Raw genomic sequence first — 17,614 nt, forward strand, 5'->3', positions numbered from 1 at the left:
CAATGTGATTTACTCGCGCAGAAGAGGGAGTAAACGAAATTCCCACCACGCTCGGGGAAGAGAAATCTTTGACAATTTTAAAGATTTCCTTACTCTTATTGCTTGCTACCTCAATTTTAGAGGAAAAAAAGAGTTTATTTTCCTCACGAATTCTGTAATGGTTCGGCTTGCAGGGCCTGTTTCTGTCTAACTTTGTCCTCGGGATCGAACTTGATCCTCCACACTCTCTCCAGCCGTTTACAGGCGCTTCTGCTCTTCCTCAGAGTCTCAGTAAACCACGGAACAGAGGCGCGAGTCGGTTTGGCCACTCGGTGGTAAGAGGGGCCAAATCAAGAACACGGCGCTCTCACCAGCTCTAAAACTATAAGGGCGCAGTGTGCCGTGCGGTTGGGAGTGGGGCACTATCTTGGAAACTCTAAAGCATAAAAGAAAATGGTCCGACCACACCACAGGAAGTGTCAATTCTAATATTAGAAAATATCTGATCCAAGATATGACCCTTCTCATGAGTAGCAATGGGGGACATAAGGGACCGGATTAAACATTTCCAGAGAGTACCGCAATTTCATGGACTCGGGATCTGTCAAGTTATCCATATGGATATTAAAATCTCCCAATAGTACACAATGCTTGTATTTGGTGGTCACTGGAGAAACAGCTTGGCTAAGTGACTCTGTAAATCTACCGGCGGGGCCGGGAGGTCTATAAATGAGTACACCTGCCGGAGTCTGATGCGCGGTGCGGTAAAGAGGAAGCCAAGGCTCTCCGCTCCATCCACCTCCTCAATTGGGAGAATGAAACACACAAAATTATTTTTTTAAATTATCGCAATTCCTCCCCCTCTACCCACCGGCCGATCTTTTTTCTGTGATTAAATAGCCTGGTAGGATAGCGCTGGTAATAGTGGGATTAGAAGCCTCATTAAACCAGGTCTCAGTGACAAACATATTGTCAGGGTTAATATCGGTTAAAAGGTCATGCAATTCTAACTTGTGTTTTTTTATGGATCTGGCATTCAATAAGCAGGCCATTAAATGAGCGCCTACTGGGGAGCACATATCTTGGAGGGGTCACTGGGCTTACATGCCATACTTTCCCCAATAGGCTCCCTACAGGGCAGGTCGGGCTCCCAATTGCACAGATTACAGGAAAGTGGCTTTCCCCCGGGAGTCGGAGTCTGTGGACGGCAACCACTTACCAGCTTTCCGATGCCCAACAATTCCGCCCGACCATAATATGCAGGAACACGAGAGGAAGCTAGGGAACCGGCAGCATTCCCGGCCCAGGCCACCTGCAGGATGCTGACGGGCGCAGACGGGCTTGTCTTAGGCACGCCTTCAGCACGCCAGCAGCGTGCCTGCTGCGTGTCCCTCCTTAAATCCCCCAGGGTTGTTGACTAGACTGCTAACTGTCTAAAATGGCGGTTCTAGTCTTCGGCCAAACTTAGGGTTTGATTCCCCCTCCCGCCGCAACCTACTTATTGAAAAGCCCTTGTTGGGAGACATTGTCCATTTTTGTGTAACCACTGTGGCTTTTTAAAAGCACTTCCATTCCCGCTTGTGCCGTTAACTTGGATTCCCCCAATATTTTAGTATTGTCCTTTTCCCCCTTACTACGAACCCAAGCCGTTCCAACGTGCTACACTACGATTTTCTTTGATTCCCCCATATTACCATAATTACCTTCCTAGATGGGCACCGACTTCTAAATCCCCATAATTCTCGCCTAATTGAAGATTTTATACCTCAAAGCACTCTCATTTTAACAAGTGAATATCGCAGCCTTTTGATTGGATTCTTTTTGTTTGGTTATGACTATATAGGAAAAAGTTGTATCTATCTTTCTATACTGGTGTGGAGTTTTTTTTGTGTGTTTCACTGTGTTACTGTTTAAAGATATTGCACAGATGCTTTACACATTGCCTCTTTGATAAGCCAGCTTGCTCTGTGTCAAGCTAACATCCTGGATAGGATCATAAAGCCCTGGATAAAATCATAACATCCCAGATAAGATCACAACATCCTGGATAAAATCATAACATCCTGGATAAGATCATAACATCCCAGATAAGATCATAACATCCCGGATAAAATCATAACACCCTGGATAAGATCACAACATCCTGGATAAAATCATAACATCCCAGATAAGATCATAACATCCCGGATAAAATCATAACATCCTGGATAAGATCACAACATCCTGGATAAAATCATAACATCCTGGATAAGATCATAACATCCCAGATAAGATCATAACATCCTGGATAAGATCATAACATCCTGGATAAGATCATAACATCCTGGATAAGATCACAACATCCTGGATAAGATCACAACATCCTGGGTAAGATCATAACATCCTGGATAAAATCATAACATCCCAGATAAGATCACAACATCCCAGATAAGATCATAACATCCCAGATAAGATCATAACATCCCAGATAAGATCATAATATCCCAGATAAGATCATAACATCCCGGGTAAGATCATAACATCCTGGATAAAATCATAACATCCCAGATAAGATCATAACATCCCAGATAAGATCACAACATCCTGGATAAAATCATAACATCCTGGATAAAATCATAACATCCCAGATAAGATCATAACATCCCAGATAAGATCATAATATCCCAGATAAGATCATAACATCCCGGGTAAGATCATAACATCCTGGATAAAATCATAACATCCCAGATAAGATCATAACATCCCAGATAAGATCACAACATCCTGGATAAAATCACAACATCCTGGATAAAATCATAACATCCTGGATAAGATCATAACATCCTGGATAAGATCATAACATCCTGGATAAAATCATAACATCCTGGATAAAATCATAACATCACAGAAAAGATCACAACATCCTGGATAAAATCATAATGTCCTGGATAAGATCACAACATCCTGGATAAAATCACAACATCCTGGATAAAATCACAACATCCTGGATAAAATCATAACATCCCAGATAAAATTATAACATCCCGGATAAGATCACAACATCCTGGATAATATTCTGGATAAGATCATAATGTCCTGGATAAGATAAACAGTATTGAAGATGTTTTTGTGAAGGAGGTCTAGACAGGTTTCATGTTGAGCTGGACAAGACCTTTAATCTCGCTGGGAAGAGTCAGGATTTAATGACCGAGGTACTCGAGAAGCAGAGGCAAGTGTAACAACTTCCCTTCCTCCAAAAAGGTGGAAAGTTGTTGAACCATCAGTTTTTCTAAGGCTTTGCCGATGACTGGTTGGAGCTTAGGCAACTCTACTTGAAGTTTAGACATGGTATCCTACCCACAGCAGAGTTTACTGTGAGATGGGGGACCAATACTGGTTCTAGCAAACTCTGCCCAGTGTGTAACATAAGTCTCAATACCTTTACTCATTGTGTATTCTTCTGCTCTGCCTACAACAACCCCTGTAAGAAGTGAATTATTCCTGTATGTTGCCTTACGGGTGTAAGTACAACTGTGGTAGCCTTAAAGATATTAAAATCTGACACAAGGGAAGTGGTTAGGGTCGCCATGGATAAAGATCTACATGCAGTATTAATCGTGATTTGACAAAAGAGGAGACTGTGGGGTCATTCTGGATTTGCAGCCCGGAAAGGAAGCTGGCCCGAACGTCCTCCCTGCAGAACTTTATAAAAGTGTAGCAGACGGAGTGGCCCAGCCAATGTTAAATATGTTCACTACCGCGCAAGATGATGGATGACTGCCAGAACATCCGAGAATGGCAACTATTGTAGTCCTTCCGAAGAAAGGAAGACCTCCAGAGCTATGATGCGCCTACAGGCCCATCTCCTTGCTCAGTTTCGAGGTTAAAGTGTTGGCAAAGGTTCGAGCCAACCGGCTGGGCCCAGTGGTGTCCACGGTAATTCGATTTGATCAGACAGGATTCATGCCACATAGGAGCACCAGGCTGAATCTTTGCTGTCTATATGGAGTAATGCATGTGACGGCAGCCTAGCCGACCAAGACTGCTGCACTGTTGACACTAGATGCCCAAATGGCATTTGATGGTATCAAATGGCCGCATCTCTTTGCAGTTCTATTCAGACTGGGCTTCGGTCCAAAGTTCTGCGCCTGGCTCAAACTCCTATATTGTGATCCATTAGCGAGGGTCAGTGTGAAGAAGACAATATCTAAACCATTCCTGTTGCACAGGGGCACATGACAGGGGTGCCCGCTTTCTCCCTTGCTCTTCATGCTGGCACTTGAGCTGCTTGAGGTGTGGGTTTGTGGAGATCTGCTGGTTTGAGGCATCGACATGGGGGGGTGGCTGGGAGGAGTGCATTTCCCTATATGCGGACGACATTCTACGTTATGCACACAAGCCTGTCAACATTTTCATAGACCACATATTCCAACTCTTTGGTAGCTACTCGGGCTACCAGATAAATTGCGATAAATCCTTCATATTCTCCCTGGTGAGCGAGATTCCACCTCTCACGTTTGCCTGCGCGGCCTTGGCCCCACAAGAGGAGTTAAACTACCTTGGCATTTGGATCACCAGATTGGAGCCAGACTTTGTAGCTCAAAATGCACACTCCCCACTGGCGACGCCTTCCGGTCTCCCTCATGGGATGGGTAGAGCGGTCTTTTTCAAGATGATGGCTCTCCCCCGCCATTACATGTGCTCCAAAACACCCCATATTGCATAACAGAGGCTCTCTTCCAGGCTATCGAGGTGGAGAGGCATAATCTGCTGTGGGGGGCTACAGCCTGCGAATAGCAATACGAAAACTGCAGCGGGGGTTTACGAGGCCGGCCTGGCGGTACCAGTTGTCAGGAACTATTACTTGGCATCCCAGCTCATTAACGTCAATGGCTGGGTCTTTACAGGATACAACGTACACCCCTACCGAGTGGACCACCTCGCCATGGGAAACGGCAGCTACCCTACCGTGCTGTACAGTAAAAGGCGTAAGAGATCACTTCTGGTGCACACACAGACGGTGGGGCAGGCATTGCGAAAAGCCACTAAACTACTGGGGTAGGAAACTAAATGAACAGAACAGACTTGGCTCTGGGAATGTGAGCTGCTGGGTGAGGTTGGGCGCCTACAGGGCTTTCGTAAGTGGGATCTCATTGGGATAGGGAGATTGTCTGGCGCGGCGGACTATGACCAAATTCGGAGATTTACAGACGGAATTCCAGATGGCAGGCAGGGAGCGATTCCGTTACCTGCAGTTGAGGCATGCCCTACGATGCCAGAGGGAGAACCAATACCTGAGTATTCCCCTCTAGAAGACAGGCTCCTACTCGACCCCCTGATTGACAAACCTGTCCCCCTCATGTATCGAAGGACTATGAATAATTCTCCTGACCCTAAGGGAAGTGTTGGAAACAGACGTAGGGCTCCTGGAGGACAAGAATTGGGTGGAGGCCACACAGTGCTCTAGGGAGATTGCCATACGGGCACGGTTTCGACTGATTCAACTGAGAATTCTGCACAGATCATATGTCCCTAGGACACGTCAGCACTGTTTGGGCCGCTGCGACTCGGACCTGTGCGCTAGGTGATGCGGGGAGGTGGGTACCTTCTTTCACATTTTCTGGACCTGTCCTAAAATTCAGTCATACTGGGCGGGAGTTGCTCGAGTGATGTCTGCCGTAGTGGGTCTCCAGGACCCAATGGAGGCACGATGGCACATACTGGGAGTGACAGGGGAGACAGATTGGCCGAAATACACTAAAACATGGCATAGACTGGCAGACCGGGTGGCAAAGAGTAACATTCTGTGGGCTTGGAAAGCTACCACTGCTCCAAAGATTGGAGATTGGAAGCGTGATGTAGAGTGGAGCCAACAAGACTTGGCTTCTGGTTAGTATACTTTAAAAGGTGGGTAGCATTATTAAAGATATTATTTAAGAGAGGCGTATAGTAAAGCCTGCCGCATTCCACCCTGTACCTGTACTATATTGAAAGGTGTATGAAGCAATTGTTTAATAAAATGAATGGTTAAAAAAACTACCTCGTACTACACTTAGGTTAGGTACACTGGGGTAGAACTATTTAGAAGCATCAGACGAGTATTAACTTTTTAGCCTGTGTTATTTATGTATGTATATATGAATATATGTCATAGCTAAAAGACAATGCTATTGCATTATTATTTCTTCTTACTGCTTACGCTGTGCGTATTATATCTTCCTTACTGTCTAATGATTGTAACAGCTCATATCTCTTACACGAGAAACAAGACTGTTCAATAAATCCTTTTATTGAAACACCCGTCTATCTATTTCTGTGTAACTCTGGAGAAACTAAGCATGCACGATTGACTGAGTGAAACTGTTATCTATTGTTTCTACGATTCTGAGACACATTCCGATTCTAAGGGAAACAAAGTTGTCATGTTTATGCGGTTGTCAGAAACCACTCCCTTCTTGTTTTTTCGAGAAGTTTCTACTGACCTCTGAGTTAGCTGGCACACAAAGTAATTAAGTTTAATGTACTCGATAGAGGCATACTGACATTAGTCCTATGCAAAAACTATAGTGTATATTATTCCAATGCGCAGAGCCTATAATGGAAATAGGAACTACACTACAATGCCATTACATAAATGGCAACACCCCCCTGTACCCAACCGTCTGGCACAAACACAATATTTTGAAACCCATTGAATAGCTTGTGCCAGGACTGGCCATTATAGATCAGTAAACCAGGTCTCTGTAAATACTAGACAATGCAGGGGTCGCGATAAACAAGTTCCACACGTCCCCAAGGACCTACAAGTACACAGTCCTCTTCTTAACTCTAATCTCAGACTGACTGACCACTTGCTTATAGTTAAACTTTACTTCCATCTCGTAGTGGACTCACTTGGGAGGGTCCGATACGTGCAGTGGCAGTCAGCACGTGCCTTTCTTACCCCAAAGACTTCGCTGCTGGCTTCCTTAACCCCGCACTTGGCCCCCTCCAAACCCCCCATGTTGTGATGGACTTCATTACTAACACACGAGACATGGGTGTGTTTGGCATCATTGGCTGTAGTTTCTACTAACATGTATGTAAGGCAAGTGAGCGTCATTCGAAGGGCATAACTCACTTTGACAGGGTCATAAATCACGCCCTGTCATAAATCAATCACAGTTGGTCGTTCTCATGTCATAAATCATGTCACAGTTAAATCGTTGCTATGCCATAAATCATACGTGTCAGTTTGGGAGGAAATCAAGTTTCTGTGTTGGAACGATCCTCTTTCAGCTGGGGGGGTAACCTCTCACTTATGTTAGGGTCCACTCGCTACCTTGTCTGTCCGTTTGTGCCCTGCCGTCTGGCGGGTCTGGCTGCAAGTGCTTAGCCCCGCAGACTCCCCCTGTCGGCCGACTTACCCTGCCATAAGTCATCCCCAGGTAAGTAGCCTCCATCCATCACCCTGCCATACCGGGGCGTGACTTACACTGCCATAAGTCATCCCCAGGTAAGTAGCCTCCATCCGCCACCCCTCCATGCGGGGGTGTGACTTACCCTGCCATAATTCATCCCCAGGTAAGTAGCCTCCATCTGCCACCCCGCATGCCGGGGTGTGACTTACCTGCCATAAGTCATCCCCAGGTAGGTAGCCTCTATCCGCCACCAAACCATGCCGGGGCATGACTTACCCTGTCATAAGCCATCCCCAGGTAAATAGCCTCCACCCGCCACCCTGGCATCGTCATCCCCAGGTAAGTAGCCTCCATTTGCCACCCCCCCATGCCGGGGCGTGACTTACCCTGCCATAAATCATCCCCAGGTAAGTAGCCTCCATCCGCCACCCCGCCATGCCGGGGCGTGACTTATTCTGCCATATGTCATCCCCAGGTAAGTAGCCTCCATCCGCCACCCCGCCATGCCGGGGCGTGACTTACCCTGCCAACAGTCATCCCCTTGTAAGTAGCCTGCATCCGCAACCCCGCCATACTGGGGCGTGACTTACCCTGCCATAAGTCATCCCGAGGTAAGTAGCCTGTATCCGCCACCGCGCCACACCAGGGCGTGACTTACCCTGCCATAAGTCATCCCCAGGTAAGTAGCCTCCATCTGCCACCCCGCCAAGCCAGGGTGTGACTTACCCTGCCATAAGTCATCCGCAGGTAAGTAGCCTCCATCCGCCACCCCGCATGCTCGGGTGTGACTTACCCTGCCATAAGTCATCCCCAGGTAGGTAGCCTCCATCCGCCACCCCGCCATGCCGGGACGTGACTTACCCTGTCATAAGTCATCCCCAGGTAAGTAGCCTCCATCCGCCGCCCTGGCATCGTCATCTCCAGGTAAGTAGCCTCCATCCGCCACCCCGCCAAGCCAGGGTGTGACTTTCCCTGCCATAAGTCATCCGCAGGTAAGTAGCCTCCATCCGCCACCCCGCCATGTCAGGGTGTGACTTACCCTGCCATAAGTCATCACCAGGTAAGTAGCTTCCACCCACCACCCCGCCATGCTGGGGTCTGCACTTTTTTCAGCACTTGCTCCTTGGCTTACTGCTGCCTTCTCTGGCTGCCTCCTTCTTTAGGACTGCAGCACTGATTTTTCCCTAAGTGTGGGTGGGCGGGTGTCAGTTCTGTAGCGAGCTGCCCCACTCCTTGTCATGCTCAGGCCGTAGGGTCAGCATCTCTTAATACCCCGTTTGCCCCCTTTCCTGGGCCATATTGTCGCACCCTCATAGCGGGATTAAACTAATACCCCTCGACCCTGATTGGCCCATAGCTTTTTGTGTCCTTTCAGCTCCTTTTGGCCCTCCATTTCCTGGGGGTGGGGGTCCTTCTCTTTCCTGATGCGCTTCGGCCATTGAAAACCTGGTACCACAGGCTTCTGGTAGTGCGCCAGCCCTCTATGGCCTCTTTGAGGACAGACTCTGCCAAAACATTTCAAGATGGCGGGTGCAAAATCAGCATAGTGCTTGTCCTCCAGCTAAGGAGGGTTTCTGTCTTCCCTGGGCTGCTCAGGGCTTAGCTTTCCAAGGAGGTCACAGCAGCAGATCTCGCTCCTTGTCCCAGGCCTTTTCCAACTGTGTGGAGGATAGAAGTGAAAGCAAAACAAAGTCCTCCCACATGGTCCCTCAGCTGCTTCTGCTGTTATTGTACAGGAAGTGAAAGTGAGCTACTGAGTGCAGAGAGCTCGAAGCCGATGAAAGGTCATCCCAGCCAGCCAGCCAGCACAGTCAATATCTTACTCGCCCAATCAAAAGCTGTACTAGCCACCAGTACAGCCAACATATTAATTGCCCAATCAAAAGCAGGCTAGCCAGCCAGCACTTGCTGCATCCCTGTCTTCCCTTCCGGTCCAGGGAAGACATGGCTTGGCAGTTCGGGCTGGACTGTTCCCATGAGGCACAGGGTCAAGACTGATTTGCATATGGCCATGTCTGAACTGGGGTGGCGTAGTGGGCAAAAGAACGATGGATTTAACCCAGATCTCTTGACTGGGGGAGAATGTCTGCATTGTCAGCATTCCGTCCATCAATTGTTTGTTGTAACGCTGGAGATGCAAGGGCACTGGTCCCCGGAGATGCCCCAAGCATCAGTGGCCTTTACCTTGATGTGTGGAACCACCTTCTTGTGCGATACCCATTATGTTCTGGCCAAGAACACATTAATAAAGTAATGCACGCTCAATCGTGCCTCAAGAGCGCCCCATCACACAAGATACAGTCAAGGGGGAATGGAAGGACACTGTTAGGGAGGCTTATTGGATGTTCACCTGGTGGGGGCGGGGCGTCTGTGGTCTCCCTCCCAGGGGAACAGAAATAAAGGCTAATGTCTCTGTCCCAGATATCCAGGGTCCCCATCAAACAATCACCCCAAAACTGGATGTGAGAACAACAGCCACTCTCCTCTGATGGTGCTGTGATGGGGGGTAATCAAAACATGTCCACCTCCTGTGGGCTCGTTACCTTATCTCCACTAGCAGAAATCTGAGGCCCAGCCCCAAAAATCCAGACAGAGCAAGGTCTTTTCTTCCATCAGCCGGCGATTCATGCAGACATTTCTATTTGCCGGGACTTGCTTCTGGGTAAAGAAGTTCTCCAAATTCAGATGAACGCTACAACCCTGACAAGGATACACTGAGGCAAGAGTGACAGGCTCCCTGACCTATCAAGTGCTTCTGGCTGCAGCGCACACAGAACCCTTGATACAGAGTGATCAGCAGTGATAAGAAATGCGGTGCTAGTACCTCTGGCTTTCATCAGTGCAGTTCTCGTTGTTGAAGCTGAAGAACTGGCAGAGAGGGAGGTAATTGCAGACGAGCTGGCAGTGGTCCGCATCTGGAGTCAAGACGCTGTCGATCTCATGTCCGGGGAGATTGATCCCATCGAGAACCAGGTCGCTGCATTCATGGTCACCTACAAGAGACGCCAGAGAGACAGGTTGAGTTTCACTCCTCATCAACACTGGAGTCAAAGGTGACTCACTCTTTTGGGTTCATCAGCCAATCCCGGGGGTCTCAGACTTCCACTGAGAGCTGTTGAGGGATCCCATTAAATGTATCCGTAATTTAGAATGGTGTGGATACAAGAGCAGCTGACGGACGTTTTGAGGAGGGGATCTATGATTTAGAACAGTGTGGATTTAATGAGCTGTTGCTGGATAGCCTGCAGAAGGGATCTGTGATTTAGAGCAGTGTGGATTCCATGAGCTGTTGGCGAAAGCGTGCAGAAGGGATCTGTGATTTAGAGCAGTGTGGATTCCATGATCTGTTGCGGAAAGCGTGCAGAAGGGATCTGTGATTTAGAGCAGTGTGGATTAGAGGAGCTGCAGGTGGATACCATGGGGGAAGGGACAAATGATTTAGGATTCTTCTTTGTAGAGCGTTGTCCAGGTGTAATCTGAATTGCCTTGGCAATGCCTGGTATCTTATAGTGAAGATAGGGGAGGGACTAGCTCTATGACCACTCCTCTAGGAGGGTCAGGGTAGTGGGTGGTTACACCCACTTCCCTTTGTCCAGTTTCACGCCAGAGCAGGGACAGGTAGCCCCTGAACCGGTTTGAGTTGGCATATGCACAGAGGAGCCTACTGCTCCCCCAGTGCAGGACTTCAAAGCACTCTAGGAGTGCACCCACCCAGCCCCAATACACTAAATCATGTCTGGAAGGTGGTTACACCTCCCTGTGACAGGATGCCTATTGTTGGGCCTCCTCCACTGCGAGTTTCGGTCAGCAGCAGGAGGGCAGCCCAGTGTCTGTGCTGGTGGCATCCATTTTGTGATGCCAGGGCTCTTTCAGGATTCTACCGTGTTTCCACAGTAGGTACATGTCTATCCCTCTAAAAGGGTGGGATCATACACCCACACCAGTTACTGGTGTGGGGGTATGATTCCAAGGCGTTTGACATCAAACACGTCATGTTTTGATGCAGCCATCCCAAAGTTAGCATTTACCGCTAGGTTATAATGCACTTAAGAGTATATGGTTTAACTGCATCCACAAACAGCCACAGAGAATAGACTCTGCCAGCTGCAGAGGGGCCCTGCTCAGGCAGAGGCACCCCCTTACATGGAAACCAAGCACCCTGCCCTCAGGATTGCTAGGGCCTGCCTTAGGGGTGACTGATAGGTTTATATGTGTGTGTAAGGTGAGATATAGGGAGCCTATACCTCAGTGAGGAGTGCTAACACTTCCTCACCCAGGCTGCAGTAGCAGGCCTGTGGTGTCAGATTTAGTCTGCTTCCCAGGGGTGGCATAATACATGCTTCAGCCCCTGGTAGGCCTGTGAAGTACCTATGCCCTTGGTACCTAAGGTACCATATACTAGGGGCTCATAAGGTACCACAGTATCCAATCACTAGTGCATCTAATATGCACTCCATGTCATTTAAGGGAGTAAGCAGATAGGCTGGGGTCCTGGATAGCAGGATCCCAGCCAGACTAGTCAAAAACCATTCAAACACCAGGAGAAAAGTGGGGGCAACCATGCAGTCAGATTCCACCTTTCTACAGATGGGATCTGTAATTTAGAACAGGGTGGATTCAATGAGTTGTTGATGGATAGCGTGCACAAAGGATCTGTGATTTAGATCAGTGTGGCTCCTATGAGCTGCTGACGAATAGCGTGCAGAAGGGATCTGTGATTTAGAACAGTGTAGATCCTATGAGCTGTTGACGGATAGCGTGCAGAAGGCATCTGTGATTTAGAACAGTGTGGATTCTATGAGCTGCTGACGAATAGCGTGCAGAAGGGATCTGTGATTTAGAACAGTGTGGATCCTATGAGCTGTTGACGGATAGCGTGCAGAAGGCATCTGTGATTTAGAACAGTGTGGATCCTATGAGCTGTTGATGGATAGCGTGTGGAAGGGATCTGTGATTTAGAACAGTGTGGATCCTATGAGCTGTTGATGGATAGCGTTTGGAAGGGATCAGTGATTTAGAACAGTGTGGATCCTATGAACTGTTGATGGATAGCGTGTGGAAGGGATCTATGATTTAGAACAGTGTGGATCCTATGAACTGTTGATGGATAGCGTGTGGAAGGGATCAATGCTTTAGAACAGTGTGGATTCTATTAGCTGTTGAAGGATAGCGTGTGGAAGGGATCTGCGATTTAGAACAGGGTGGATCCAATGAGCTGTTGATGGATAGCATGCAGAAGGGATCTGTGATTTACAACAGTGTGGATCCTATGAGCTGTTGACGGATAGAGTGCAGAAGGGATCTTTGATTTAGAAAAGTGTGGATCCTATGAGCTGCTGATGGATAGCGTGTAGAAGGGATCTGTGATTTAGAGCAGTGTGGATCCTATGAGCTGCTGATGGATAGCGTGCAGAAGGGATCTGTGATTTAGAACAGTGTGGATCCTATGAGCTGTTGATGGATAGCGTGTGGAAGGGATCTGTGATTTAGAACAGTGTGGATCCTATGAGCTGTTGATGGATAGCGTGTGGAAGGGATCTGTGATTTAGAACAGTGTGGATCCTATGAGCTGTTGATGGATAGCGTGTGGAAGGGATCTGTGATTTAGAACAGTGTGGATCCTATGAGCTGTTGATGGATAGCATTTGGAAGGGATCTGTGATTTAAAACAGTGTGGATCCTATGAACTGTTGATGGATAGCGTGCAGAAGGCATCAGTGATTTAGAACAGTGTGGATCCTATGAACTGTTGATGGATAGCGTGTGGAAGGGATCTATGCTTTAGAACAGTGTGGATCCTATGAACTGTTGATGGATAGCGTGTGGAAGGGATCTATGCTTTAGAACAGTGTGGATTCTATTAGCTGTTGAAGGATAGCGTGTGGAAGGGATCTGCGATTTAGAACAGGGTGGATCCAATGAGCTGTTGATGGATAGCATGCAGAAGGGATCTGTGATTTACAACAGTGTGGATCCTATGAGCTGTTGACGGATAGAGTGCAGAAGGGATCTTTGATTTAGAAAAGTGTGGATCCTATGAGCTGCTGATGGATAGCGTGTAGAAGGGATCTGTGATTTAGAGCAGTGTGGATCCTATGAGCTGCTGATGGATAGCGTGCAGAAGGGATCTGTGATTTAGAACAGTGTGGATCCTATGAGCTGTTGATGGATAGCGTGTGGAAGGGATCTGTGATTTAGAACAGTGTGGATCCTATGAGCTGTTGATGGATAGCGTGTGGAAGGGATCTGTGATTTAGAACAGTGTGGATCCTATGAGCTGTTGATGGATAGCATTTGGAAGGGATCTGTGATTTAGAACAGTGTGGATCCTATGAACTGTTGACGGATAGCGTGCAGAAGGCATCTGTGATTTAGAACAGTGTGGATCCTATGAACTGTTGACGGATAGCGTGCAGAAGGCATCTGTGATTTAGAACAGTGTGGATCCTATGAGCTGTTGATGGATAGCGTGTGGAAGGGATCTGTGATTTAGAACAGTGTGGATCCTATGAGCTGTTGATGGATAGCGTGCAGAAGGCATCAGTGATTTAGAACAGTGTGGATCCTATGGGCTGTTGATGAATAGCGTGCAGAAGGGATCTGTGATTTACAACAGTGTGGATTCTATGAGCTGTTGACGGATAGTGCATGGAAGGGATCTGTGATTTAGAACACAGTGGATCCTATGAGCCTTTGACGGATAGCGTGCAGAAGGGATATGTGATTTAGCGCAGTGTGGATCCTATGAGCTGTTGATGGCTAGCGTGCAGAAGGGATCTGTGATTTACAACAGTCTGGATCCTATGAGCTGTTGAAGGAGAGCATGCAGAAGGGATCTGTGATTTAGAACAGTGTGGATCCTATGAGCTGTTGATGGCTAGCGTGCAAAAGGGATCTGTGATTTACAACAGTGTGGATCCTATGAGCTGTTGACGGATAGAGTGCAGAAGGGATCTTTGATTTAGAAAAGTGTGGATCCTATGAGCTGCTGATGGATAGCGTGTAGAAGGGATCTGTGATTTAGAGCAGTGTGGATCCTATGAGCTGCTGATGGATAGCGTGCAGAAGGGATCTGTGATTTAGAACAGTGTGGATCCTATGAGCTGTTGATGGATAGCGTGTGGAAGGGATCTGTGATTTAGAACAGTGTGGATCCTATGAGCTGTTGATGGATAGCGTGTGGAAGGGATCTGTGATTTAGAACAGTGTGGATCCTATGAGCTGTTGATGGATAGCATTTGGAAGGGATCTGTGATTTAGAACAGTGTGGATCCTATGAACTGTTGACGGATAGCGTGCAGAAGGCATCTGTGATTTAGAACAGTGTGGATCCTATGAGCTGTTGATGGATAGCGTGTGGAAGGGATTTGTGATTTAGAACAGTGTGGCTCCAATGAGCTGTTGATGAATAGCATGTGGAAGGGATTTGTGATTTAGAACAGTGTGGATCCTATGAGCCTTTGACGGATAGCGTGCAGAAGGGATATGTGATTTAGCGCAGTGTGGATCCTATGAGCTGTTGATGGCTAGCGTGCAGAAGGGATCTGTGATTTACAACAGTCTGGATCCTATGAGCTGTTGAAGGAGAGCATGCAGAAGGGATCTGTGATTTAGAACAGTGTGGATCCTGTGAGCTGTTGATGGCTAGCGTGCAAAAGGGATCTGTGATTTACAACAGTGTGGATCCTATGAGCTGTTGACGGATAGAGTGCAGAAGGGATCTTTGATTTAGAAAAGTGTGGATCCTATGAGCTGCTGATGGATAGCGTGTAGAAGGGATCTGTGATTTAGAGCAGTGTGGATCCTATGAGCTGCTGATGGATAGCGTGCAGAAGGGATCTGTGATTTAGAACAGTGTGGATCCTATGAGCTGTTGATGGATAGCGTGTGGAAGGGATCTGTGATTTAGAACAGTGTGGATCCTATGAGCTGTTGATGGATAGCGTGTGGAAGGGATCTGTGATTTAGAACAGTGTGGATCCTATGAGCTGTTGATGGATAGCATTTGGAAGGGATCTGTGATTTAGAACAGTGTGGATCCTATGAACTGTTGACGGATAGCGTGCAGAAGGCATCTGTGATTTAGAACAGTGTGGATCCTATGAGCTGTTGATGGATAGCGTGTGGAAGGGATCTGTGATTTAGAACAGTGTGGATCCTATGAGCTGTTGATGGATAGCGTGTGGAAGGCATCAGTGATTTAGAACAGTGTGGCTCCAATGAGCTGTTGATGAATAGCATGTGGAAGGGATTTGTGATTTAGAACAGTGTGGATTCTATAAGCTGTTGACGGATAGTGCATGGAAGGGATCTGTGATTTAGAACACAGTGGATCCTATGAGCCTTTGACGGATAGCGTGCAGAAGGGATATATGATTTAGCGCAGTGTGGATCCTATGAGCTGTTGATGGCTAGCGTGCAGAAGGGATCTGTGATTTACAACAGTCTGGATCCTATGAGCTGTTGAAGGAGAGCATGCAGAAGGGATCTGTGATTTAGAACAGTGTGGATCCTATGAGCTGTTGATGGCTAGCGTGCAAAAGGGATCTGTGATTTACAACAGTGTGGATCCTATGAGCTGTTGACGGATAGAGTGCAGAAGGGATCTGTGATTTACAACAGTGTGGATCCAATGAGTTGTTGATGGATAGCATGTGGAAGGGATCTGTGATTTAGAAAGGTGTGGATCCTATGACCTGTGGATGGATAGCGTGCGGAAGGGATCTGTGATTTAGAACAGTGTGGATCCTATGAGCTGTTGATGGATAGCGTGCGGAAGGGATCTGTGATTTAGAACAGTGTGGATCCTATGAGCTGTTGATGGATAGCGTGTGGAAGGGATCTGTGATTTAGAACAGTGTGGATCCTATGAGCTGTTGATGGATAGCATTTGGAAGGGATCTGTGATTTAAAACAGTGTGGATCCTATGAACTGTTGATGGATAGCGTGCAGAAGGCATCAGTGATTTAGAACAGTGTGGATCCTATGAACTGTTGATGGATAGCGTGTGGAAGGGATCTATGCTTTAGAACAGTGTGGATCCTATGAACTGTTGATGGATAGCGTGTGGAAGGGATCTATGCTTTAGAACAGTGTGGATTCTATTAGCTGTTGAAGGATAGCGTGTGGAAGGGATCTGCGATTTAGAACAGGGTGGATCCAATGAGCTGTTGATGGATAGCATGCAGAAGGGATCTGTGATTTACAACAGTGTGGATCCTATGAGCTGTTGACGGATAGAGTGCAGAAGGGATCTTTGATTTAGAAAAGTGTGGATCCTATGAGCTGCTGATGGATAGCGTGTAGAAGGGATCTGTGATTTAGAGCAGTGTGGATCCTATGAGCTGCTGATGGATAGCGTGCAGAAGGGATCTGTGATTTAGAACAGTGTGGATCCTATGAGCTGTTGATGGATAGCGTGTGGAAGGGATCTGTGATTTAGAACAGTGTGGATCCTATGAGCTGTTGATGGATAGCGTGTGGAAGGGATCTGTGATTTAGAACAGTGTGGATCCTATGAGCTGTTGATGGATAGCATTTGGAAGGGATCTGTGATTTAGAACAGTGTGGATCCTATGAACTGTTGACGGATAGCGTGCAGAAGGCATCTGTGATTTAGAACAGTGTGGATCCTATGAACTGTTGACGGATAGCGTGCAGAAGGCATCTGTGATTTAGAACAGTGTGGATCCTATGAGCTGTTGATGGATAGCGTGTGGAAGGGATCTGTGATTTAGAACAGTGTGGATCCTATGAGCTGTTGATGGATAGCGTGCAGAAGGCATCAGTGATTTAGAACAGTGTGGATCCTATGGGCTGTTGATGAATAGCGTGCAGAAGGGATCTGTGATTTACAACAGTGTGGATTCTATGAGCTGTTGACGGATAGTGCATGGAAGGGATCTGTGATTTAGAACACAGTGGATCCTATGAGCCTTTGACGGATAGCGTGCAGAAGGGATATGTGATTTAGCGCAGTGTGGATCCTATGAGCTGTTGATGGCTAGCGTGCAGAAGGGATCTGTGATTTACAACAGTCTGGATCCTATGAGCTGTTGAAGGAGAGCATGCAGAAGGGATCTGTGATTTAGAACAGTGTGGATCCTATGAGCTGTTGATGGCTAGCGTGCAAAAGGGATCTGTGATTTACAACAGTGTGGATCCTATGAGCTGTTGACGGATAGAGTGCAGAAGGGATCTTTGATTTAGAAAAGTGTGGATCCTATGAGCTGCTGATGGATAGCGTGTAGAAGGG

The 17,614-nt window shown here is 47.3% G+C and overlaps 1 protein-coding gene across 3 annotated transcripts in view; it reads right to left on the reverse strand.

Annotated features, from left to right (window-relative positions):
• Positions 1-17,614, reverse strand: part of LOC146863541 (coagulation factor XI-like) — a 381,607-nt gene that overhangs the window by 66,042 nt on the left and 297,951 nt on the right. For all 3 annotated transcript variants that reach the window (XM_085643002.1, XM_085643001.1, XM_085643003.1), the window contains one exon: positions 10,183-10,351. In XM_085643002.1, coding sequence (XP_085499128.1) covers positions 10,183-10,351 — 169 coding nt within the window. The remainder of the gene's footprint in view (positions 1-10,182; positions 10,352-17,614) is intronic.

This window comes from Triturus cristatus, chromosome 2_2 (genome assembly GCF_964204655.1).
Source record: "Triturus cristatus chromosome 2_2, aTriCri1.1, whole genome shotgun sequence".
NCBI lineage: Eukaryota > Metazoa > Chordata > Amphibia > Caudata > Salamandridae > Triturus > Triturus cristatus.